At 44.5% G+C, this 27,385-nt stretch overlaps 1 protein-coding gene across 4 annotated transcripts; it reads right to left on the minus strand.

Moving 5' to 3' along the window:
• Positions 1-533: 533 nt before the first annotated feature.
• sacs (sacsin molecular chaperone) lies at positions 534-26,348 on the minus strand. 4 transcript variants are annotated; one of them, XM_035621684.2, is made up of 12 exons: positions 26,193-26,348; positions 22,864-22,936; positions 22,531-22,649; positions 20,226-20,376; positions 18,810-18,900; positions 18,636-18,721; positions 17,374-17,485; positions 16,972-17,118; positions 15,324-16,809; positions 14,851-14,942; positions 14,107-14,133; positions 534-13,363 (listed from the first exon to the last, which is right to left on the minus strand). In XM_035621684.2, exons 3-12 carry the CDS (start codon positions 22,557-22,559, stop codon positions 1,815-1,817), a joined length of 13,770 nt encoding a protein of 4,589 aa, XP_035477577.1. In that variant the 5' UTR covers positions 22,560-22,649; positions 22,864-22,936; positions 26,193-26,348; the 3' UTR covers positions 534-1,814. The 4 variants fall into 4 exon arrangements, with proteins under 4 accessions (XP_035477577.1, XP_035477575.1, XP_035477581.1 ...); XM_035621682.2 differs by lacking the exon at positions 26,193-26,348 and having other exon boundaries at positions 22,864-23,117; XM_035621688.2 differs by lacking the exons at positions 14,107-14,133; positions 26,193-26,348 and having other exon boundaries at positions 22,864-23,117.
• Positions 26,349-27,385: the final 1,037 nt, after the last annotated feature.

Genomic DNA, 27,385 nt, shown 5'->3' on the forward strand with positions numbered 1-27,385 from the left:
AGGAAATCTGCTGTACCACCGGAAATCAGAAAACTATGACAGCAAACTTTCCGATCTTACTCATGAGGTAACAATGTGAATTTTTGTTGGTGTATATCTGTGGCCTAACATATGATGATACATGTGTCAGTATCAACTAGCGTGGTTATGGCAAGCCAAATGCTTTTGCATGATTTACATCAATATCAGATCTAGCTGAGAGTTCATCACGTTTCAAACCCAATGTTTTACAAATATTTTTGTCATAAAATCTGAATTTTGGTTTCGGGAAGTGTGTGTTAAGCTGTAAAAACCTGCAGGTTGTGACAATCTCATGCAAATATCAATTCAATTATAACTGATTGCTATTTCTCCACTTGAGAGTTAACAGATGAGTACCTCTGCTTGTAAAATTGACAACATATGAAATAAATTTAAAAAAATTATGCAAATCAAAAATTACAATTTATAAAAGTGACATTTAAATAAAAAAAATCACAGACTGCATACTCTTTTTTTCTCAATGTCCCGTCTTTTATAAATCTACAATCAAAAAGTGACACCATGTATTTATTGGGCCTTCCTATGGCACAGTGTACTTTAACATGTATGATACACAAGGAACTGCAACGTGGTTTATTCAAGGGGACGCCCTCAAACCCTGAGGTGTAACAAAACAACATAAACAAAGAAGCACATTTTATATTATTTTTTTTCCAAAATGTCACTTACAAGATGTGGTCTCCGTGTGTGTATAGTCCTTTAAATCAAAAGGTAAATGAAGCTATAAAAACACACAAGCGCCACCGTGTGGTGCTGTTCCGTGCGGTGCTGTTCCGTGTTCCTTAAACCAGAAGAATTACCCCCAAAAAAATATGGACATGGTTTCATGCTGACAAAAGTTAACATATTAGGGGTTGTTTCTCCCCTATTATAGCATAAATATGGCTCTTTATTCTATCACAGTCCTACTCAACTGCCCCAAACACTGCTAAAAATAAAAGTCATTCATATGAACGGGTAATAAAATGTTACTGTGTGGAGAACAACTAATATTTTCACATAGCCATAACAAAATATTTTCTTAAAAGTTGCGTTTAAAGTAACATAAAGAGTTTTTCCATTCACAGTTGGATTCTCCCGAGTTGCTGGAGCGACATAAGCGCTGTACGAGTGCAAGTGCGGATACACGAGGTGTTTCAAAAAAGTGCTTCGTCCATAAACCAGTGACTGGCTACTTGTATGTTACAGAAAATTTACAAATTTACAGAAATTATATGAAATTAACCATTTAAAAAAAGAATAATTTAACAAACACGATTGTGTTTCCTTGCCTTTGCAAATAGGACACGTTGCATGACAGCAATCGCCGTATTGACAGTGAGAGTTGCTCTATTTCTTCATCACAAGCACAACCTTTAAGTACACTCGACTGGTTTTCTGTAGCAAGAAAATATATATGTATATATATATGTTTTATAAAAGATAAAGTAAAAAAAGCAGCATATTTTTAGTGTAACTCATTACAACTCAGAGCTAATGGGTTCCTTATATGGGGACTTTGGTAAACAAACGTATTGCTGAGGCATTTGTATGTACAGCATTTGCAGATTTCTATTGAAACAGCTGAGTGGGTTATGGGAGCCATACATTTATTTCCTGTGCATGGGGCCACAACTGCACCATCACAGGTAGAAACTGCATTTGTACCACAAGCTGGCGGCTGGATACTTCAGTTTTATTTTAATTGATAAACGTGATTCTGTATTGCACCCAGCCAAGGGTGTCCCTCTATTCCACAGAGGATCTTTGCATACGGCAGTTTCGTGGTTGCGTTATATTTTTTGCTGCACAAAAGTTTCGAGCTTTATGATGATTCGTGCGGTGCATTCCATCACCCTCATCGCCACCTCAGACGTGTATCTGTCGTTGGGAATCTGTGGGAAAGGCAGGAGGTCCGGGTAGCGAGTTCTCAGGCTGTCCACGCCGTATCCTTCCAGAATCTTCACGTCGTTGGCCAGGCCCGTCAACTGGGTGCCGTACTCCTCCACCTTTTGAGCCAGGGCAGTTGGTTTTACGTCTTTGTCTGACTTCCCTCTGACTGCGTAGTCGGCAGCTATCAGTGCAAGCTTTGTTGCCAGGTAGCATTTGAAACAAACCCACTCGTTGGCATTCTTATGGAGATCGTTGCGAGCAGCAGAGTAGTTTGCCCTGGCTTGCCTCAGCCACCTGCGGGCTTCCACGGGGTTTCCAACTGTCTTGAACGTCGGGGGCACAAAGAAACGATGGGAATGTGACGAACCTGCATAGCTGTAATGTTCCCTGAACTGCTGCCTTTCTGACTTGTGACTCGTTGCTTCTTGGTTCCAAGACGAATAAAACCTTTGAAACGAGGACTTCTCTGATTGGAAGCGTGCTGACGATGAGGAGTAGGATCTCCTGGAAGCTCTGTCAGTATTTTGTTGATCAGCCAAAGACTGTTTCTCCATCCTGCTGATCTCGCTCTGCAAGTGCTTGAAGACTTCTGTGGCAATGTCCAGGTTCTCGGCATTTTTGTCCGGATGCCACTTGAGATACAATCGGCGGATTATCTTCTTTCTCTCGGTTTCCGCAAGTTTCCACGCTTGTTCGATTACTAAGGTCACTTCTTTCAGGATCTCAGGCAGTGCATTGAGCTTGATCTTTTTTGGTGATTGTTTTTGAGTGGGGGGTCTGAGGTTTTCCTTACCAGCAAAAAGAGGAGGGGCCATTCGCGGACCAGTAGAACGACTGTCCGGACTTGTGGGAGTTGACGGGGCACTGGTGTCTCGTGCATTGGTGCTTTCATCTTGTCTTGAGAATTTGTACAAGTCAAGGGAGCTGACTATTTTGTATTCGCTGTATCCAATGTCGATCTGGAAGCATTTTCCAAGGAAGGTTGTGTTTTTCTCCTCCTCTCTTTCTACTTCTTGAACAATGATGGCGTATGTATACGTCGGCTGGTAGGACCCGTATATGTCTCCTCCCTCTGAGTCTACAAGGTAACCAACATATTCCCCTGGATAGAATACATTCATTGGATCCATGAGGAGCGTGTGGTGTATCTCAGCTGGGATGGGGGTTCCGGGGAGGGGCAGCTCGAGTTTTGAAGGCTCTGTTGCGTCATACTTAACACCGAGGCTGTCCAACTTCTCTGTGATTCTATAGATATCGTTGCAGCCCAACATGGCGATTAGATAGGACGTGTCAGAAATCAGGTTGTCTGTGGCAGACTTTAGTGTCATGGCAAGTGCCAACAGAAAGTTAATGTCTCTGCTGTCTGAATGCTGGATGTAGAGGTGAATCACAGCCGTCCCGTACCTCTTGAGGAAGGCAAGTGTTTCACTGCGGCTGTGTTGGATGGGACTGCATCCTTTCACTCTTAATGTTGTCTGCAGTTTCTCAAAACAAGACACTTTGAGTCCTTCACAAAGTGCTTTGCAGAGACGTATGGCTTTTTCCTCATTCACGAGGTATGCATTGTCATTCTCGTGTTTCATTATTCTGATCAGTCCTGTGATGAACTGCTCTGACGACAGCAACAGCTGAAGGCGACCCTGAAGTGAGCAAAGAGCTCCAAACTGGCACATTTTTGGGGAATCCTCATCGAGTTGCTCTTCGAGAATGCTGCTCAACAGTCGCGGCCTTAGTTTCTGTGGGAGTAGCATGATCAGCTTTGTGTGGAAGGCGTGATCTTTGCCGAGATAACACTGGCTCATGTCCACAAGCATCTGAACTCCAACGTTTCCCTGAATCCTGCTCTTGTAGTGTGGAGCATCATCAAACACTAAACTACTGGATTTCGCTAATCTGCCGTCATGACTTGGCAAATAAAATAACAAATCTCTGAGACTCTCTAGATCTTTGCGGATTTCCACTGGATCATTATGGAGCGACTTGAACAATCCTGAAACAACCCTTTTCACAGTTCTCATCTCATTTGGGTCGAGCTGCTTGCCCTCGGAACTTCTGAAAATTCGCCACAGCACTTCAACGTACTGTTTAGTTGAAACAACGTCTTCTGTGCCGAGGAGTTTGAAGAGTTGATGATAGGTACCAAGTTCCAGAGGCAGTTTGTACAAGTAAGGTTTGAAGTCGGATTCGTTGTCCAAATTAATGACGACCTCTTCAGGTTTCAGCAACTTCCAGCCATCTTCAACCATGACAAACGTCACCCCGCGTAGCTGGTGACGGAAATCTCTTTTATCTGCATTGAGGAACTCATAGGTGGACTTTAACACTTTGTTCCTGGTTTTCACCATTTCATCATCTGGACTGGATATGTTGCAGATATTCTTGCAGTTGCTTATTACTTTCTCCAGTGGTGGGTCCAAACTGACACCTAACACGTTCAGCACTTGGTCGAGTTGTTCCTGTCCAGTGAGCGTGCTCCCTTCCTGGTCCTTTATGCTTGATGGAGTAGCTTTCTCTGGCAGAATGGGGCAGGATGTCCAAAGCAAGTGAATGATATCTGTTTGCTTGAATTTTGGATTCACCTGCGACCCACTGAAGCGAATCAGAGGAAGTGTGCCAGTCATCTCTTGGTACTGCGAATGGAGCTTGATGAGTTCTTTTGGTGCTCTCTCAGGACACAGGAATGGTATCATTGAGAGCTCCTTGAGAAATGCACCCTGGAACAGATCTGTCCTCTCTTTGAAAATATGGTTCAAGAGAACATCGACAATAGTTTGCACTTTTTCTTTTGTCCAGTTTTCTGTCTGGGCTTTTATGCTGACTTCTTTTGCAAACTGGAGAACTTGCTGCTGGGACATTTCATGTTTGAGGCCAATCTTTCTCAGAAAGGTTATCCACGAGGTGAGCAACAGCGTGCCATTCTTTGGTTTTGACACTTGCTCAACTTTCTTGAAAAAGTCACTTGGTATGAAAGATTTTGCAGGAAGCATAACTTCAAATACCTTCACCGTCTCATCGTAGAAGAACTTGGTTGGTCGGAGTCTGTTTGAGTAGTCAAAGATGAATGACAGTCCCTCCAGCTTCTCATAGAGCTGATCTTTTATCTTGCACGATTCTTCCATTGACAAAAGTGTCTCCTTCAAGTAGACTACGTGTTGAACTTTGGCATCATAGGAAAAACTCTCAAACTTTGGCAGGAGATGTTGAAGGTAGATTTCTACGTCATCAATGGGCATACAGCCAAGGAAGGTGTACAGTTCTTTCAGCTGTGGACTGTCAGCAAGGAAGGCAAATGAGGCTGTGTGAGCCCATTTCTCTATGTCTGCAGTAGGAATGCTTTTTGCAAGTACATAGTTTGCTGCATAGTTTGCAATGCTTATGTATCTCCCACTTACTGACTTGAAGCACGGGAGGAGTTTTAGGCTCTGTATGTCCTGCTGCGTGAGGTTAGCCAGGTTGCAGTTGAAATACAACAGAAGAGCCTCAAAGTCCTTGTCAGTTAGGTTTGCTGCTTTGAACGCAGACGTCTGAATCATGTACTCTACAGCTTTCAGAACACTCGATGGACTTTCAATGTTTGCAGTGTGGTGTGCCAGAAAGGGCACAATGGGATTCTCTTTGACACAGATTTTGTTCAGTGCCAGCTGAATGCACCCTGCTTTCATGAGGGTGTGAAAGACTTTGTCATTTTGGCCATGTGGGAATAGGACAATGTTCATTAAGCTCAGAGGTAAAAGCACATCGTGCTCAGGGACAACTATCTTTTCTCTGGCCATGAATTTGATACCAGGGAGCAGTGCCCAGTCTTTCAGAATGTCAAGCATTGTGTCAAAACTCAGTTTGATGTCCACCTGATCCTCCTTCACAGCGATGTTCTCACTGATGAAGTTCCACACATTCTTCAGCCAAGATTCACTTGCAAATGTGTCTCTCCACTTTACAGGGATCTTTGTTCGATACTCTCTTGGCAGAACGGACCCCAGTAGGTCACCAAAGCTGCTTATGTCGAAGATCTTTGCAGCTCCTGCTTTCATCAGGATGTTGCTGTACCTGATGTACAATGAATTCATGAACATTTCTTTCCTTGATGATATTAGCTCATGATGTGGTGTCAGGAACTTTGCTCTCTTGGTATCGAATACCTGAAGCATGTTGTCCATTGTTATCAACAGAGGCAAGCCCTCAATTTTGACGTCATCTACCTCTATGTCTTTGAAGCAGTAGTCAAACAGAATTTTCAGGTTGTGAACTAGCTTGAAGTTGGACTGTTGGAGACGGCAGGGGAGTTTTCCAACATGGCAAGAAGTGTCCGGTGACGAGAAAGTGTGAAGAAAGTTGCGGACGTCCTCTGGTGTTACATAACTGACTGGTATCCCTGCGTCCTCCAGACAGAAGTAGAGATTTGCCGTGTCATCGCAACTGTGGACCAGGTTGAAACCAATGTCCAGGAGCAGGGTTTTCAGCCTGTAGACATTCTCTGCCACAGACTTCCTTGATGTGATGTTGTACTCTGTGTTTTTCAAGTGCTGAAGCTCATCTTGTAACAGATTGTCAAAAAAGGCTCTGCCTTTGTTTGCTGTGGATGTATTCACCCATGAAATATAAATGACAGAGTGCATGTCAGAGTTGTCAACTTGTGCTGCTCGGACCACAGGAAGCAGGCGCTTCAGGTCGGCGTGGACACAGTTGTAGACTGCTTTAACAAGGCAGTACCAGTCTGGCTGTATGTCAAGTCTGTTGGCTGGGAAGAAGAACAGATATTTCCGCAATGTATCTTTAACGACGTGAAGTGGAGTTCCTTGGAGTACAGTCATGGTGGGATCAGGGCCTGGGAAGTATCGGCGCTTGAGCTGAATCAGCAGTTCCACGCAGGCAGGGGCTATCAGCGATGTCATCAAATTATAATTCCAGTCACTCCTTACCCCTACTCCATTGTCATCTCTCCATAGGTTTCTTCTGGCAGAGTCTAGAGCAAAATGCCCATTTACATGAAAAGGCAAGCCGGTCTCCAGAGAGAGGGGCAGAAAGCAGAAGGCTCTGTGGGGTTTTTTGTAGTTGTGGGTTACACATGCAGCGACTCCTCCGCGTGGAAACAGAGTTATGTCTTCATTTTTGTGAGCTGAGATCACACTTTTTGAGACATTTTCGATGTCGGGGAAGCCGGACCGGTTGCAGATCATCCATGTGGTCAAATTACCGTCAGTGTCCTCTATGTCCATGGTGTAGGTTATCTGTTGGACTGGGATAGCGGGGAGCTGCTTCTTTTTGGTCACACTGTCAATGACTGAGGCATGAAACTGTTTGCGTTTCAGCCGATCACCATCTGTTATTTTGGCGGTCACAGAGTAAAGCACTTTTAGATCCCCCGAAGCCTTACAAACTTCACAAATTGATATTTTCTCCATGTGGTTGAGGAACATCAGAAGCTCTGCGCCATCAGTTTTGAGCTTATCCAGAAGGTTTTGCACCATCCTGTCTGATGCAGGGACCGAACTGATTTCTGAGGTCTTTGCCATGTCTGTAGAGCGAATGGGGAATCTGAACATTGTGCTGCGTTCTAACTTGAAGTGAGCTCCCAAGTAAAGATCCAAAACATCTGAAAACTGAGATCTGAAGTCAGAGTCCAAGTCTCTGAACATTCTCCCAGGACTCACAGATGTAGCCCCGGGTGCAAACTGTGCATGAGGATCAAATATGCACAGAATGTCATTGTTTGAGATGAAGGAGGGGCAGTCAGTGATGTGATAGACAGAGTTGAATCCTATACCATACTGACCAGTTTTGCCTGGATTGGCCTCTTTTGTTCCTCTTCCAAGATTCTGTATACCCCTGACATCATCCTCCGTGAACGGCTGGTTGTTATATACACAGAGCGCAGGGCCTTGCATTGGGATCCACTTATCATCAAAAACTCTGTCTGTGGGGTGTGTCCTCGGATCAAAAACAAAGAAGATTTCCGTAGCTTTGGCATCGTCTGCATTTTGAAGCAGCTCTTTTAGCATTTCTTTTTCTGATGGGTAAGCACTGAGGATGCTTTTAATTCTGCTTGTGAGTTTCTCTTTCTGTCCAAACTCACTCCCGAGAGGACTGAAACAGACATTGGAGGCATACCTCTCCAAGGCTTTGTGACGTTTTGGGACTGCTCCTAGTTTCACAGCAACCTCTCTCGGTATATCCCCGTGACAGTATTTCACGGAAGAATCTCTGACTTTGATCCAAGGGCAGTCATTGTAGCATAGTGATTTTGATTGCTGCAAGGTCAGACTGGAGTCGGGTAACATGATCCCCCCATAGTTCGCTTGGCAGTACTCTTGGTTCTTGTCACGTATCAAGCTCCATATCCCTTCACTAATAATCCTGCGACACAGCTGGAAGTTCTCCTCCGTCAGTGCCCTTCGCCCACATTCCTGCTTCACAGTTTCGAGAACGGCTGAGAAATCCTCGACTGTAAAACTTGGCTGTACCCCAACATTTTCAAAGAGCTCACGACAGCTGTTCCTGTATTTGTTCGGGAGCTGGTAAAGGTGTGGAGCTGCATCAAAATTCAGGTGGAATGCCACTTTGGAGGGATTGACATATGTGTTCTCCACCAGAATTGAGGTGAACGCTTTTAGTTCCTCGGTTATGTGTTCTTTTCCATTCTCATCCTGTAGCATTTCCTCGTGTAGATACTTGTAACAAGCATTTGTTATGTTTTCCTGATACAGTGTGACACCATCAAAGGATTCAGACAGTTTCTTGAGCTGACTGATGACAAGTCCAACTGACGGCTTCCTTATTAGACCAAGACAGTCTTTTACAGCCAATGACATTGCACCACAGCCTTTGAAGGATGGGGAATTCTCATTCAGGATCGGCTTCATCAGACACATTATGTCCTGGTGTTCAGTTGTGAAAAGTTCTCCAGCAGAGAACATTGTTGTCGGGGAAAAATTGTTTCCATGCCATGGTAGTGAGAACCCTGCAGGCCTCGTCAGGAATGGAAGGAACTTGATGTCGTGTAGCTTCTCTAAGAGCTCGGCTGGGGCCGTCTCTCTCATCTTCAGCTTCTCGTCGATTAGACTGAGTAGGATACTGCTACGAAAGCATGCAGCTGCGTGATCACTTTCATTGAGATGGCTAACGGACTGAGCACGTTCAATCAGGTCCTCCCATGACAGGTCATCTTTGACCATGCCTAACTGCACCAGCTTCACTAAACACACAGGGTTTAAGTAGTCTTTAGAGGTCCCTTCAGGAAATCTTCCATCATCTGTGCTGTAGAGTTTAGCGACTCTTCCCTCTGGATGAATGAGTCTGGAGGGCAAAACCAGTTCCTTGTTGGCACCAGAACATGGAATGCAAGGGGTATCCCTGAGAATCGATGCAAAATCTTCCAGTTTCTCATTCAAGACGTAATGCATCAGGGGATCTCGAAGCTCTCTGTCGATTCCCTGGATGTGAGGGAAAAAGACATCTGAGAAGAACTGCTTCTCTGTCAGGGTGTTTTCTATCAACTTCCCTTTACATCCAGCATCATCAAAGCCCTCCTTCACCCAGTCGGGCAGCTCAACGGCACAGAGGTTTTGTGCACCACTCTTCTTGAGATATTTCAGGAATATCTTGAAAGCGGCAGGACCAATGTCTGGCCTGCAGAGCAAGGCATCATCAAGAAATCTCACGTATTTGATTGACACCCAGATATTTCCATCTGAGAACACCTTTGCATGCTCACTGTCACCTCCTTTGGCAATCTCTTGGTAGATACCCTGGCTGATCAGTGTGAAGTCATCATGCACCTGACTTGGATCTGGCCATGCTGCGTAATAGCTGTAGTTGAGCAGTTCTCCACTTTCAGCCATTGAACGTAGCATCGTGAGTGCTGCCAAGTAAGCCTGGACAATGACATGTCTCATGAAAACAGAATTCCATCGTCCTTTGGTGTCGGTCTTCCAGATCTCTTTGCGGTTGGAAGTCACAGCGAAGCAGCCGTTAATATGGACTGGCAAGCCTGTTTTGATTCTGAGAGGTAAGTAACAAAACACCTCTCCAACCGGTGTGGCGTTTGTCTTCACTGTCCATTTGCGATTCTCTTCCTCAGAGAGAAGAACAGCCACTCCCCCACAAGGCACCAGTCCAAGTCTTTTGCCACTATCACTGAGGGAAAACTTGAGTGCTTCAGTTGCATCCATGCATGAGCAAATGAGCCAGTTAGTGACCTCGACTGCCTTTTGGGGCATTTCGTCTGTGAGTCTTCTCGTCTGAATTCCTTTAGCAGCCATCTCAAAGTACTGGTTAGGATCTTCCTCTGAACCTCTGAACAGTGGGGAGTGGAGATCGACAATGCGCTTGAACACGTTGTGAAACTCCTCTACCATGATGCGTATGATGCAGCCAGACTTGGGAACGTCAGCAGGTACCTTGTTGGTGCTTGCTACTTTCTTCATAAGCTTTGCTGCAGATTTTAGGATACTCAGCGGTCCGTATGAGGCTTTGCACGACCACACACTTTTGTTGATGGCCACGACATCTTGTGCTCCTGCTGGATTTGGTTCTTCGTATTTCAGGTATTTCAAGACCATACTTCCAACATGTTGTGTGAACAGAATGAACCGATGGCCACATATGCTGAACTCATCCACCAGGGAATAGATGTCTGTGGTGTTGTAGTACAGACTACTGATTTCACTCACTGAGGATTCCTGCTCTGTTCTGAATGGCAGTCTGAACAGTGTGCCATTGTATTTGTAGGGGGAGTCCTGAGCTAGAGGGAGCTGACAATTGAAGACATTAATGAACGGTTTAAACTGATTGGGGAATTTTCTCAGACGTTTCTGTTGCTTGCTCCAGTTGATTTTGATCCCTGGGTTTGACCCGTCTCTGATGTGCTTGCTGATGTGATTGATGTTTGGATCAAACATGATCATGAACTCTCTGCTCATGATGATGGGGATGTCAGTGATGTGATAAACGGAGTTGAAGCCCAAGCCGAACTTGCCCACTTTGTCTGCTTCACATCGCTTCACTGATCCACCTAGCCTTGTGATATTTAGAAAGTCTGTGTCTGAGAATACAGAGTTGTTGAAAGACCACAGGGAGGGCCCGTGGCAAACGATCATGCCGGGGTCAAGGAGGTTCTCGCGAATGTCAGAGTTTTTTCTCATGTCGATGAGGAAACTGCACTCTGTTGCACTCGCATCATCCGCATTCTGGAGGAGCTCTTTGAAAATGTCTGCTACAGATGGATATTCCTCCAAGATGTTCTTTATTCTTACTGTTAGAGGTTCTCGTTGGCCGGATTGTTCAAAGCCAAGGTTCTCCGGGTTTATCAGCCTTGTGCTCAAACACGGGACCTTCAGCCACTCTGCAGTTTTCATGGGGATGTCGTCGTGGACTAATATAATGGGCTCTGACGCATCCTCGAGCAAGTCATTCAGATCGTCGACCTTGATGTCACAGTAGGTGCATTCCTGAATGGGCTTCATGGCTAACTTGCTTGGGTCCTTGTAACAAAGAATCGGCACATGCATGTCAGCGTCCACAGTTATCTGATTGTTGTACAGCCATCTCAGGATGTTGATCAAAAGCAAGATATCGCGTTTGCTTTCTTCCTTGGTAATCTCTCCTTCACATCTTTGTCGGATGGTGCTGATGACTTCAAACACGTGGCTCGGGACAACTTCTTCGACTGAACCACAAAACTTGAAAAGCTTGTGAAACTTTCTGATTGTCTTTGGCAGGGAGTACAGGTAAGGTTGCAAGTCTAGATCAGGGAGGGGTTTCAGGACAGTGTGGCCAGGTGATGAGAACGTCTTCCCTGTCCACACCCAGTCGAAGGCCAGTGATTTCATTGCTTCTCGTGCGTCCCCAAGATGAGCCTGCATGAAAGCATAAATCTCAAACAAGATCTGCTGGAACTGATACCAATCCTCCGTGGTGAATGCTTGAGATTTATGCCAGTCGTTCACTGCTTTCAGGTGTTGCAACACCTGATCCACCTGTGGCTCAACAGTTAGTTTCAGTGCTTTCTTCATCCCTGCAGATGTATGTTCAACCAGCGCTACTGAAGATCCCACGAGAACTGCATGGGATATGTCGCACATCTCAGACAAAGAGCAGATATTGAGAGTATCTCCAACCCAGGCGAGGGACTTAGGGTAAGTTAGGGGTCTTTCCTTGCAGACAGGTACCCATTTCAGCTTTAGCAATGATGTCTGAGCATCAGCTGATTTCACCAGCTTGGTTTGTCTGTTGAGTATCTGCAGGAGTGTTTTTGCCTTTTTGATTATGAGATCCCACTCAGGTTCATCGCTGCTTTGTAACTCCTCTATCTTCTTTGCCACGTGCAGTATATCTTTTTCACTGAGCTGCACTTCATTTCTCAGTCCCAGTTGCCTCAGTGAATGTAGAATATCGGCGGAAGACGTGAACGCACTTGTGGGAAACCTGATTTTCTCCTCCATGTAGAAGAGATTCTGTAGAATCTCCAGCTCAGGATCAAACACATCGGAGGCTCTGACTGAATTCCCACCGGGCAGCTGAATAAATTTAACGGCAGAAAGCCATCCAATCACAAATGAGTTTTCATTCTTTAAAAAGGCCAGATTTTTTAGCGCCCAGAGCATGATTTGGGTTATCTCGTCTGCTGTGTAGAACCCCCTCTCAATATCCTGAATAATGAATTTCAAACATTCTGTTGTTTTCACCTGTTCTACATTCAGCATCTTGATGAGGCGGATTGATTCCTCATCAGAGCAACTCACAAGATTGACAGATAACTTCACGTCTGGTGGATACTTGGCTCTGTGGTGTAAAGCTCTAGCTCCTCTCAGTGATGTGAATGTTGAGGCACCTTCAGAGCAGGTCCCCACTTTCTCAAAGATGGAAAGTTCGAGCAGGGTATGCTTCTCCTTCGCTGTAATGTCAGACAGTCCTGCGAGAAAGTTTCTGAGTGCAATCTTCTCTTTGACTGAGAAAGAGGAGACGTGGCTAGATAGTCGTTGTGTTGCCAGTCTATTCATGATTTGCAAGAGCATACCAGGAGAGGACGCATGGATGTAATTCTTCAGCAGAGGGTGCTGCAAACAGGAATCCAGCTTTTTTATAACGACTCCCCCAAGCCTTTCCATGATGTCGAGAAGGGTTTCAGAAAGTGGAGCCTCTTCTTCATCCACGAGAATTATTGGGGATGGTGTTTTGAGACGCAGAAGCTTCACTACGTCCATGCCCTCCTCGAGTGGCATGCATGGGATCAAAGGCATGTCTTCAAATGTACTCAGGTCATCAGCGAAATGTATGTAGAGATGCTTCCAAATAACCTTCAGCCAGGAAACTGTCGGATGCTTCAACTCTCTGTTCCCAGGTTCCCACTGGACGGTGAAGTCCCTCGTTGGCCAGGCTGTCGACAGGATCTCCTTGATGAGTCGAGCGGATCGGTCCGGGTTCAGCACTTGCAGCTGAGTGCAGGGTCGTCCTGTTTGAATAAAAAGAGAAACTGTAAATTGCTTTAGTCATTCTTTTTGACACAGGTTTGTTGTTGTTGTTAAACGATGCAGCAACTACAGGGATCAATTCTCTGAAAGGAAAAATGCAAGCCGCTTCACCTTTTGAGGTATAGGTCAGCGCAACAGGGTTTTCTCAGGCAGATGTCATGTTAATGAGGCTACACAATAGTCTGATAAATACCATTTTAAAAGGAGTAAAAACATTGCAGGAATTTTGGAAAATTGTCAAATTGTCTTAACAATTGCAATTTTTTTAATCAGAGTACCTCAGCAGTTTAAAACAAACCAATGAAAATAAATAATTAGTATTCATACTCAACATTCAAGATTGATGATGCAAACCATGCAAACACTTTTCATAAACCATGTTGTACACACACACATACAGTTTGTTACATATCACACAAATCATGTCAATCGTAACATTTCGATCCAGGGAAAACAAAAGGACCTTTTAACTAGTAAAAACACAAGTAAAGTGCACCATGAATGCTCTATAAAATATGTCAGAATGATGATGATGATTGAATGTGTTAAACTTATTGAAATAGAATTTCACCAAATCTAAATAGGTGAATTATTGTTTATTGTCCCGCATATATCTGTAATCGTCATGAGTTTGCAGTTATCATGGTCCTCCTTTACAGCAAAGCATTAGTTTAGGTCAGTAGTAAACAGATTTAATATCTCACACATCATCTCAAATACCTACCTGAACAGCCCCAAAGATACTGTTGCACTGTAATATCAAGTGACACATTTTAATGAGCTGGAATTCATCTTATATGCTTTCTTTGTCTCATTTGTATAAAAAAAATTGGGAATTTTCACTTGTTGTAATAAGCGAAAGACAATAATAATGATGGCTGTGTTCCACTGTTGCAATATGTAAAGGAGAGTTACTGTCGAGAGTCACGAGCATAGACTGAATATAAAAATGGACGTAGTCACCGGGTCTGAAGCCAATGCAGAAGTGCCTGAAGGCTGTATTCTCTGTAATCACAATTTTGAAAAAAATGCAGCGAAATGCAGGGCTTTACAGAAAATCAAGAAAAATTTGTGCCACGTGTTAAATTACAATATATCCTCTATTTTTATGGTGGTGCGCCATAAAAAAGCACATTTCCTGCTTGGCTCACGGCCTGTGTTTGCAGTGAGGACATTCGGCATGTGATCTTGTGAATCAAGTAGAATATGTGGCACGAAAACGACTCTTCCGTGAAACAGCACACTCACTCTCTCTTCTCCTTCCTGCCTCTCACTCCTAAAGTGTCCGTCAGCAGGTTACCAGATGTAACGCTCTGCTGGCCACTGCAGCAGTAAGACGACCCGGCGTTACTATAATATGGCTGAACACCACACGGTCGTCACATGGACTGAGGCCCACTCACTTTCAGTTTTACATTTTTACACTCTACTGTAAATCATACTTTGCATAGATTACATGTTGTATTACCTCTGGTTTTGGCTGCTTTCTTCAAACTGTCCATCACCGACGGTTTGATGCTCTCCAATATGAACCGACCCTCAAGTCCTGGAAACAGAGACCTTGGGACGAAGAAAAATAAAAAAATAATGTTTTACATGTGTGTTATTGTTGAAAAATTCCTGTCAACAAATACTGATGACAAGTCACCAGGCTCCAATAAACCAGTGAAATAAAATATCAACAATCAGCGTTAATATCTTTCAATGACTTAATGTTAAAGACAAACACATTTTTCAGAATATTGAAAAAAAAAAAGTCAGGGTTGAGGGTAAAATATAATGATGTAAATGAATTAATTTTTTTATTTAAAATCATCCAGGCTACACCTGTTAGAATTAAGTGGAAAATTGGAGTAAGTGCTGAAAGTCCTGGTTATTTCAGGTAAATACTATACTATATTATTTTCACACATTCAAATCATATAAAACTTCACTCTCTACCTGGGGTATTCCTCAGACGCGATGTAAATGGCGTCCTTATCACCGACTGAAGACGAAAATGATGTGAACGTCTCGTCTTGCAGCGGCAGCAGCTCCAGTCCGATGAGGTCGCCGTAACTGGCGTCGCTCAGCACGAACTCCAGCAGCTGCAGCTTCTCCTGCGCGGGACCTTTGTGTTTGCACTTCCTGATCGCCTGCCGCAACAAAGACGGCGTCACCTTCCTCACTTCGGCGGACTCAGCCACGTAGGCGGCCAACACGGAGTCCACGGCAGCCGGCACCTTTGCCACCTGCGTCCCTGAGCTCTGGAGGTAGTTGATCACCGTCTCTGCAATGTCCTCGTCCGTGTCCAGCTCGGAGAACACGGCCTGGTCCACCCGGATCCAGCCCTCGCTGAGGGAAAAGATGACCTCCTGCTGCAGCAGGTCGTGAAACAGTGGCTGGAGGACGGGCTTCCAGCGGGACTTGACCTGCTTCGGGTTGGGCCAGGCCTCGTAGGTCCCGGCGGGGGACAGCGGGAAGTCTTGGTCCTTTTTGGTCTGCACCCTTCTGATGGTCTCCGTGATGAGCGCGAAGTACGCCTTGGGGATGACGGTGACGATGAGCAGCTCGTTCCACAGAGCGGCCGGATCCCTCCACTGGTCCACCTCCCGCCACTTGATGCTCCGGCGGTTGTCCGTGAGGCCGAAGAAGCCGCTCACGTGCACCGGGAGCCCCGTCTCGCTCTCCTCGCCGGGGGGAAGAGGCAGGAAGCAAAACGCCCGCCCCGAAAAGCCCGACGTGGCGCCCACGTCCTCCCCGTTGGTCTGAGTGAGAGGCAGGGCGATGCCAATGGTGGGCATGAACTTCAAATCGTCGGCCAGGGAGTCCAGCTCGGCGCACGTGCCCCTCCCCCCGACTCCGTTACAAACCAGCCACGTGGTTCTCTGAGTCTCTTTGGCCGTTTCGTCCTGAGTCTCGATGTTGACCTGGTAGGTGACGCACGTGACGGTGGAGTCGGGAACGCCGTTGCCGTAGCCGTCTATCGCCTGACCCAGAGTCTTCAGCGCGTTCGGTCTCTCCGACTTATCGTCGGTGTTTTCCGTGGCCGTGACCTGGAACAACACGCGCTCCGTGCCGTCGGACTCGCGCACGTGCAGCGAGATCCTCTGCACGCTCTTGAGGAAGAGCAGCACCGTGTCCGCGTCTGCCTTGAAGGACTCGAAGAGCTCCAGCACCTTCTCCTTGTTGTAGATGTTGCCGCTGAGCTGGGAGGGCTTCGCGCGCAGCGGGAAGCGGAACAGCGTTCCCGGAAAGCTGCCGTCCCGCACGGTTTTCTCCGAGCTGCCGAACATCCCGGTGTAGGGAGCGAACTGGTCGGCCAGCTCCGTGATCTCCTTGACGTCCGTCTTCAGGTTCCAACACTGTCCGGACTCGTTCACTCCGAACAGAGTCTGGTGAGGATCCAGCATGGCGATCTGGTCTCCGCTGAATATACTGGGAACATCTGCAAGAAACAATCATTGGTCATTTTTCCAGAAGCAACCTCCTTTCTTTTTCTTTCAGAACCTTTGGTTTTCTAAATATAATTGTGTGTAGACAAGACTGTATATTTACTGATATATGTATTGTCAGTAAATTATGAGTCACATCTGGAGACAAAGCTCACCTGTGATATGATACACGGAGTTGAATCCGATCCCGAATCGTCCCACTTTCAAAGGGTCGTCTCTCTTCCTGCTTCTGGCGATCTCCTGAATCCCGTTCCAGTCCTCCCCAGTGAACACGGCGTCGTTGTAGACGTACAACGCTGACGCTGCAGCACAAATCAAGTTACAGTCAGATCAGTAAATAGAAATAATCCAAAAATAAGGTGTTTTCAGTAAGGGCACAATAATTGAGTGAAGGTATTTTAATAATCCCTCTCCCTTGTTCTCAGAGGATCAGCGACAGAACAGCTGCTGAATGACACTTACGCAGGACAGAAACCTGCCAACACCAGTTGAAGTGTCACAGTGTCACTGAACATCTGCGTTACCCTGCGGTGCTAAGCGAGTTACTAACTACTAACCCTGATGCTGAGCCATGTCAGGTGACCACAGCGACTCCACTCCGTACTCCGTCTCGTCGTACAGGAACTTGACCTCTGTGGCTCCGGCATCCTCCGCATTTTGAATCAGCTCCTTCAAAGTAACAACACAACAAATACTCAGTGATATCAGTTTATTTATCGTGTTGAATACGGTTGTTGCAGAAAACGGTCGAGAATACTTTGCATTCGCGTCGACTTTTCAGACGCTGCTGGAAACCGGAAATAGAATCAGCAGTGCGCCACCATAAAGTGTCCCCTGTCAGTCGCTCAGTGTGTTGCGGTTTGCAACTTTACCACAAGATGCCGCCGGAAAATTACAAAAATTAAACCCTGGGGCTTTAATACTACGAATACGTGCGAATCTCTGTATGTTGCCCTGCGATAGGCTGATGACCTGTCCAGGGTGAACCCCGCCTCTCGCCCAATGTCAGCTGCGATTGGCGCCAGCCCCCCGTGACCATTAAAGGATAAAACTGTACAGATAATGGATGGATTTCTATGAGTTGTGTGCAATTTGGTACAGATCCAAATAAAAAGCTGGATGTAGCAGATTTCAATGAGGATTTATAACGGTACCGTTGGGCCTTGGCAGAAGTAACTGTATGCGCCAGTTTAATGGATGCTATTATCTAAAAAGCCTCAGAGTGAAATGAGAACATCAGAGTGGATTGGTCAAGTGGGCAACGCTGCTACCATGTATGGTAATATAGCTGATGCCAGCAAGTAAAGCCCGAAATAAAACTCTTCCCTTTTGTTTTTGTGGGTTAGGGTTTAGGGTTTTTTTTTAGGGTTTTTGTGGGTTAGGGCTAACCCTAACCCCCTAACCCCCTACCCCTAACTCGATACTGAATCTGTGTAACTGCTTGAACATAACCATCATTATGAATACCAGGGTCTCTTTGACTCACATGAAACAAAAAGCAACAACGGTGATTATGGATGAAAAGTAAACATAATGTGATAATTATATCAATGGCCAATCAATCAGCCTGGAGATGCCTTAGAATAGATTGTGATTCTTAGTCAAGTCACAATTGAACCTTAAAGTCCCCCCCCACTCAAAAAAGTGTTTTTCTTCTGTTTCTGTCGTCTAAAATGTCTGACATTGACTATAGGGACTTGTATCTGAGCACATGTTGTCACTATAGAGGTGTTTTGAGTCTTAACCATTCGGCTATAAGGTCACTTCCGATAATAAAAGATAAAAAATCTTTGAAAAAATAGTGTAGCCTGACACTTACCTTCAGAATCTGTCCACCTTCAGGATACCTCCTCAGAATATCTTTCAAGAACTCGACGAGTGGCGGCGTCGTCTGTCCAAACCTCCCTGTGAAAGCCAAGAGAGGTACAGTGAGTCATTGTTGTAAGAATTGTTTATTTTGTTTTGATTTATTTGCAGTGGTTTTCGTCCTTACCTCCCCCTTTAAGGCCTCTTCCCTCCAACGCGATAGACACTTCTGGGCTTCCTGTGGGCACCAAGGTCCCGATCTGCACGCCGTCATCCAGCTAGAGGGGGTTGATATGGAGATAGAAAATGATTTCTGTCGATTATTTCCCCCCGGTATATGTGTGTGTATATATATATATATATATATATATATATATATATATATATATATATATATATATATATATATATATATATATATATATATATATATATCTGTTGGTGTTCTAAATATATCGACCGATATGTCTGTGAAAGACTAATATCCACAGATATATGGGTCGGTCTCTATGAGAGACCTTTGGCTGGACATTTCTTCTCCTAACAAAGATGTATGTACACTAGTACAGCAGTTCTGTCTCAATTTGTCTCCTGGAATCAATTGTTTTATTGCATTAAGAGGCTTCAATGGTTTTTTCCGAAATTAAGTTTGAAATAAATGATGCTCGTGAAACTCTGGGGGAAAGAACTAGCAAACAGTACCACTCCTCTTGCTAAGTACAGTGTCTGGCCCGGTGCCTTATCAGTCAGACTGCAGCACAGCTTTTAATTGCATGAGGCAGAACAGGCATATGATACGAAACCTAGACTTACATTGATTAAAATCTTTTTTTACTGGAAAACTGGCTTAAGAATTCAAGACTTTAATGCTCATTTGATCCTCTGGAGTGTAGGACTTGACCTTGTAGTGTAACAGTATGTGGTCTTTATTCGTAGGTGTGGCTCTGCAGCTAAATTTTGCATATGAGATCAGGGGGGGCTGCCAAGCACTGACCACCACCTGGTGCTGTCCATCAGCTGAGCCCCAGAGACATGGGGTCAGCTCCAGTAATACACTGTGATGAGGAGATGCCTCGTCATGTTGACCACAGCCAGAGTCACAATGTTCCAGCGAAGTGATTCAAGATATTTGATTACACGGAATTACTCCAACACTGGGTAGTAAAGATACAGACGGATGGAAGGACAGAATCCTTAACCATAGATGTAGATATATAGATAGATAGATAGATAGATAGATAGATAGAAGAATCATAATAATCTTATAGAATTGACCGACCCTTTTATAGGAGCCCTACATTCTTTGTAAGTGTGTTTACTTGGCAATTTTCATACCAAACTTTCTTAGAATTTTATCTTTGGTTTGAACAAAATGGCGGCAGTATGAAACCGTAACATTGCTTTACAGTGTCTTTTTCCTGTGCCCTGCCACAATGCCTCTATTGTTTGAGAGTGACACGAGTTCTGAAAAGTCGCAGTGTATGAACACAGTGAGCAGACGGTATGTATTTGCTGTCGTTAATTATTTGCATTTCTTTTGCAGTCTCCAAGGTACAAGATTCTTACCTAGAAAGTGCTCAAACTGCACATTTTTCACACTCACCACTCTCCCATTGTGAATCAGCCGTTGCTCTTTAACCGGGAGATCCGTCTCCTCGTAGAGTAACTGTTTGACCTCTTGAACTGATGTGAAGGATGTGACCTGGAAGGACCTGAGGCCAATGTACTCGTGACGGACTGTCACCCACGGCAACCTAAAACGTAGAGACGAAAAACAATGTGTTTGGGTTTGGACGAGAGACTGTATATTAAAAATGGGATGTATAGTCACCGGTTCCGGAAAAGGAAACAGTGCCTGAAGCCTGGATTCTCTGTACTGACCAGCAGAGGGGGACTCTATGAGAACATGACTCTACCTATTACTTGATTTATAATGTCAGTAAAACTTTTCCTGAGGAGTTTATGGCTCAATCTCTAGTTTCAAGTCTTCTTCAATACAACATGATATTTTATTTTGAAAATTGCGGACAATGAAGCACCGTAGCGTGGCCGTGGCGACAGCGTGATTGACAGCTGCTCCGTCAAATCATCGCATGGTTGCAGGTGTAGGTGGGCTGGCAGTGGACTAGCTCTCAGTCAGACCACACCCCCAAATCTACGCCCGGTTTTGAAAAAGCCAGCAGCTAACAAACCAACGGCTGACATCACGGTGGGTCGCCCACTCAGGTTGGACAACAAACAAAAATCATCACGGGGAAATATTTCGTTATGAGCTGTTACCCTCTGATAATTTAATCGGTGCTGTTATGGAAATGTCTGTGCCGACTCTTAGATTGTTTAGTGTAGTTGAAAGGTGGGTTGCCCTTTGTCCTAAATTTACAGAGACGTTATGACAACAATATTGTAAGGAAGCTTAATACGCCCACAGACACGGGAGATAGGCAGCTGTTTTGGGACTCCATGCACTGACCACTTGTTGATCTGTGTAACGGCTCTTAATACTTTCACGGTCTCCGTCTTCCTGATCCAACTGCATCAATTTTCCGTTACAGGTGCGTATGAAAACATTTTTTTACGACTTCTTTCAAAAATACATACTGTAGATCTAAATCCTTTCTTTTCCTTCATAGGGGCACAGACAAGACGACACAGTTGCCGTAGTTAAAAGAGGCCTCACGAGTCTCCGCTTACAGTCATTATTGATCTGAGGTTCAGGTTTGGAAGAAGAAACATGAGAAGTGGGTCCATCTGTTAATGCTCCTTAAAGGGGCAGTGACCGATTTTAATCCAAGCAAATATTTCCTTGCGGTCGGTGGTGAAAAATGGTGCGGACCACACCTTACAACACTGTGTGTCCGGTTTGTAAACATCACGCCGCAACTTCGCAAGAGACGTGCTAGCGACAGATGCTACGAATCAGGGGTTTTGGTCCTCGTGGTCTATCGTGTCGGAGTCCCGTACCCGGGGCTGCGGGTTCGAGTCCCGACCAGTGCAGTGAAAACATCAACTACAAAACAATCTCTCTCCAAAATTGCTAACCTACGGTGGCCCTGAGAGCTCACAGCACTGCAACTTAAGAAGACACATGCAAATAGACAAAACACAAGCAAATTTAAAAAAAACAAAACATCTCCATCAATTTGACAACACATGAGAAGCATTTAGAAAACGCGCTGCAAATAGACTGCAACGAAACGGAAGTGTTTCTAGAGGACACAAAAAAGTGACGCACACGTCTCTGAATCACGTGATCACAATATTAAAATAAATCAAAATCACTTTACTTTTTATCTAATTTTCCAAAACCACTGACGGAAAGAGAACAAAATCCGCGGCAACAACAAAGCGTGTCCAGACGTGTGCATCACTTTTAATGTGTCCTCTGGAAACACTTCCGTTTCGTTGCGGTCTATATTGCAGCGTGTTTTGTAAAATGCTGAGTGTATGTTGTCAAAGTGATGAAGATGTTTTTTTCTTAATTAGCTTGTGTTTTCTATATTTGCATGTGTTTTCTTGTGGTGCAGTGCTGTGAGCTCACGGGGCCACCGTACCTACTGCAAAAAATGCGCTGTGCGGCTATTTGAGGAGAAGAAATGTGCCTTAACCTATAAACTATAACCTGTCGACACCTCAACGGCAATAAAGCAAAAGCATATTCCTGCTGGTTCAGCATCATCAGCACATCAGTGGTCTGGAGTGGGTGTGGCAGGCGAGCACACAGACAGGAGGGTTGAATAAAAAGCTCCACAGACCATCATAAAGATATAAATCCAGAACCAGAAGAACAATGTTTGACTGGCACACTGCGACCAGATAACAGCTGGAACACGTTGATGTTCATCTCAGTGTTCGTTGTCAAGAGGAACGAGTGTCCCTGTACCGTGTGTTCCCGCAGACATTGAACTCACCACGCGCCTGGAGGACGCTCCTCGGCCATGTCGCTGCGGCGGACTGTCCCCGGCGAACACGCGCGTTCATCGGACTCTCTGCGGCCCGCGGCGCAGCGAGACTCCGCCCGGAACCACGGCTGCAGCGGAGAACCAGAACAGAACAACAAGGAGCCCGATCCGTTACCGACCGGAAGTGAATGACCTGTCCACTACTGTACAACTGTGTTGTACATCTATACACAGAGACACATGTATTAATATAATGTTGGTGAGTGAGATGTTAGTCTCCGGTTGGACCGTGTGGAGTCGGTACCGGCTCTTCCAGGAGTGTCGACCCCCCCCGCCACTCACTTGTCTCGGTCCGGCGCGCGCCGCTAACGGTCCCGTCGCGAAGACGACACATTTCACGGCAGCTTATTGTTTCCTGCGAACAACAGCGACAACAGCGACTGACATGTCAGTTTCCCCCCGATAACAATAACAACAACAAAAACAACAACAACAACAACCGACTCCTTCAAAGGCGATGTTCTAATAATAATAATGAGTTACACACCGCGCGGCGGCGGCGGCGGACCCGAAGCGAGAGGATACTCCCCCCCGGTCACTTCCGCATCGTCTTAAATCCGCTCAGACCGAACGGTCTAAACTACATGTTGCGCAGGATTGTTCCCCACTAAGACGAGTCGATGAGTACTTACTTTGATAAACTTCATTTATGTTTTTTCAAGAACCCCTCTGTCACTGTTATGATTTCAATAAAAGACCGCGAGGAAGAAGTTGGCATTGTTGCGCGCATGCGCAGTAGTCAATTCTTAATATGAATCACAGAATTTGTATTATTGTAGGATAACTTTATATGCTACTGTAGCTAGCCGCGGTGCTAGCTGTATTTTAATGCTGTAGTATTTGTACCTGCACAGGTGTGTTAAAGTCACACTGGTGCTAGGATGCCCCAATAAGTCTGTGAAAAGCCTCCAGCTAATCCAAAATGCCGCAGCTCGAGTTCTGACAGGAACTAGAAAAAGAGATCATATTTCTCCAGTGTTAGAATCTCTGCATTGGCTTCCTGTAAAATTTAGAATAGAATTCAAAATACTGCTCCTAACCTACAAAGCCCTTAATAATCAAGCTCCATCATATCTTACAGAGCTCCTAGTTTCATATTATCCCAATAGATCACTTCGCTCTGTAAATGCAGGATTACTTGTGGTTCCCAGAGTCTGTAAAAGTAGAATGGGAGGCAGAGCCTTCAGCCACCAGGCTCCTCTCCTCTGGAACCAGCTCCCAGTTTGTGTCAGGGATGCAGATACCCTGTCTACATTTAAAGTTAAACTTAAAACCTTCCTTTTTGATAAAGCTTATAGTTAGAACTGCTCAGGTGTTTAATAAACCATTTCTTTATTATGCTGTTATAAGCCTAGACTGCTGGGGGAACTTATATCATGAGCATCTTTCTCCCTCTCCCGTTCTCTCCTTCTCCCTCTTTCTCTCCCTTTATATCTCTCTCCTTCTCCCACCTTTTCAATCTCTCTCTCTCTCTCTCTCTCTGCCCCCATGTATCTACATTACATGTCACTAACTCTGTTTTCTCTCTCCCCTAGTAGATCTGACCCCAGATCTGCAGGATCCAAACCCGTCATTATTATTATTACTATCATTATTATTAATAACATCATTGTATTTATAAGTATCAGTTTTCACTAATTATAAGTATCAGTCTGGTAGAAATTAAAGCAACTGTTATACTACCCCCCCCATCCCCCGATATGTTTACAGTATATGTCACTAACCCTGTTTGTGTTTTCTATCTCTCCTAGTGTATCTCTGACCCCAGAGCTGCAGGACCCAAACCCGTCATTATTATTATTATTGCTATTATTAATATTAATATTAATATCATCACTATATAATGACAACAACATAATTGTATTTTTTAATTATAAGTATCAGTCTGGTAGAGATTACAGCGGCGGTTGTACAACTGTCCTCTCTCTCTCTTCTCTCCTACTGTCTCTCCTCCCACCCTCTTTCTGCCCACCTCTCCTCTCTTCCTCCTCTCTCTCCTCACCCCAACCGGTCGAGACAGATGACCGCCCACAACTGAGTCTGGTTCTGTCAGAGATTTCTTCCTGTTAAAAGGGAGTTTTTTCTCTCCACCGTCGCCAAGTGCTTTGCTCATTGTGGGATTTGTTGGGTTTTCCCTGTAATATTGTAATATTGACCTCACTATGTAAAGTGCCTTGAGACAATGTATGTTGTGATATGGCGCTATACAAATAAAATTGAATTGAATTGAATTGAACTGGTCTACAGAGACGATGAGAAAAGAAGCACAGAGCTCCCACTCTGTCCTATATCCTACAGCCGGCCCCGGCGTCCCGGAAGTAAAGCTATTGATATCTGTCCTCTTTTTTCTTTTTTTCTTTGTTAACTCTGTGGCAGCTGGTGAACTCCTAAAGGCTCAGATCAGATCAGACACTGAGCATCTGTGGTCTGATCGATCAGGTCTGATTGATTCTTAAGGCCACTTGAGGGCAGAGGAACCCCAAGTTAAAACTAAATATATTATTGATCTGCTGAATAATCACTGACACAAGCTGGTGACCGACAGACAGAGCTGCAGTCATTCGGACTCATCTTCAGTCTTTTGTAGATCTTTCTTCATATTGTGAAGCACTTTTCATTTGATCAATAAATTGACAAATTGCTTTGATTGGCCAATGAGACATTTCTGCTCTGTCATCAGTTGAATGTTTAGGAAACAAAACAATTTTAAATCAAAAATGGAAATTGTAACGTAAAGCAGAATAATTATGAATTGTACGATGGACATGTACAGTTTATTAAATGTATATTATATTGTGAAAGGCTGTGATGTAAAACAGCAGGAATATAATTTTTGATTCTTTATATTATATTATTATGTATTCACATATATTTACTCTTCCAATTCTTTTTCAAAAATGTTCGAAATAAAGTTTTTTAATTAAATTCAAATTCCGTATAATTCCATTTTTTCCAGTTGATTGTTTGCAATTACATTTAATTATTTATTAATCACTTGAAGAATAAGACTAAAGACAATATTTGGCAAATTCATATGTATATATTTTGTTGTTATTTTATTAATTTATCAAGCTATTAAGTTTAATGTGGTGACACATTCTGACATACACAGTCTGCTGTCTCACTCTAACTTGTCACGATGGTGCCCGGATTTATTTATCATGTTAAATCTGCTCATTGTAAAGTCAAATACATATTTCCACATTAGGATGAATATGACGCTGCAGGATTCAGGTGTGAGTGACACGTGTTGTCATCAACAACAACATCTGTGTGCTGTGACCTCGTCTCGCAGCTGCATTGTTTATGACGCAGTCACATGAAGTTTGTCGATAACAATCATAATCATATTGAAAAACCGGTTCATAGCCGCATTAGCTTCTGAGATGCTACCTACTGTACCCTGGCTCTGACTGGTCCAGCACTGCAGAAGAGGAGAATCCCTGTGATGCAGTGTGGAGCAGTGCTTTATGACAACACGAAGAAAGAGTGACATCGACCCCCTCGGCCCCTGATTCATGAATATATGTAATATGACATATGAAGCATGTTGGGTTCACAGAGAACACATAACATCAACCAGTCCCATGACACAAAATGAAATAACTCACCAGCGTCCAACGGCTTCAGTCGCCACAGGCTCAGTCAGAACATATTCCCACGACTCAATTCTATAAATACAAAAATGAATTATTATGAAAAAGTTACAACATAGTTAGAGCTTGAATAAAGTCAACGCGTCGTGGTGCCCTTGTCGCCCAGTTCCCCTCGTCCTCATGCCGCATTAAGGAGACAGAGAGGAGGGGAGGGAGGGGGGAGGGGACTCACATGAGGCAGCAGCATCATCATCATCATCATCATCATCATCACCAGTGCCGCATCTCTGTCCTGCTCCTCATCATGAACAGTCTGGTGTCCGACCTCAACTCTATTGACGGTGTTGTTTTCCTGATGAAATCAACCATGAGACGACATGACGACATATATCACAGTACTGAACACACACACACACACACACACACACACACACAACACACAGAGAGAGAGAGAAACACACACACACACACAGAGAGAGAGAGAGAAAAACATGCATACACACACACACACACAACACACAGAGAGAGAGAGAAACACACACACACACACACAGAGAGAGAGAAACACACACACACAGAGAGAGAGAGAGAAAGAGAAACACAGACACACACACACACACACACACACACACACACACAGAGAGAGAGAAACACACACACACAGAGAGAGAGAGAGAGAAACACACACACACACACAGAGAAACACACACACACACACACACACACACACACACACAGAGAGAGAGAAACACACACACACAGAGAGAGAGAGAGAAAGAGAAACACAGACACACACACACACACACACACACACAACACACAGAGAGAGAGAAACACACACACACAGAGAGAGAGAGAGAGAGAGAAACACACACACACACACACAGAGAGAGAGAAACACACACACACAGAGAGAGAGAGAGAAAGAGAAACACAGACACACACACACACACACACACAACACACAGAGAGAGAGAAACACACACACACAGAGAGAGAGAGAGAGAGAAACACACACACACACACACAGAGAAACACACACACACACACACAGAGAGAGAGAGAAACACACACACACAGAGAGAGAGAGAGAGAGAAACACACACACACACACAGAGAAACACACACACACACACACAGAGAGAGAGAGAGAGAGAGAAACACACACACACACAGAGAAACACACACACACACACACACACACACAC

The sequence above is a fragment of the Scophthalmus maximus genome, chromosome 11 (assembly GCF_022379125.1).
Source record: "Scophthalmus maximus strain ysfricsl-2021 chromosome 11, ASM2237912v1, whole genome shotgun sequence".
In the NCBI taxonomy this organism is placed as follows: Eukaryota; Metazoa; Chordata; class Actinopteri; order Pleuronectiformes; family Scophthalmidae; genus Scophthalmus; species Scophthalmus maximus.

Coding starts and splice junctions, on each gene's coding strand:
- sacs (XM_035621684.2), bottom strand. CDS start 22,559: ATGGCCGAGGAGCGTCCTCCAGGCGCGTG. Junction 18,901..20,225: donor TGATTCACAATGGGAGAGTG/GTGAGTGTGAAA, acceptor AACCCCCTCTAG/CTGGATGACGGCGTGCAGAT. Junction 14,134..14,850: donor GAAAGCAGCCAAAACCAGAG/GTAATACAACAT, acceptor TTGATATTACAG/TGCAACAGTATCTTTGGGGC.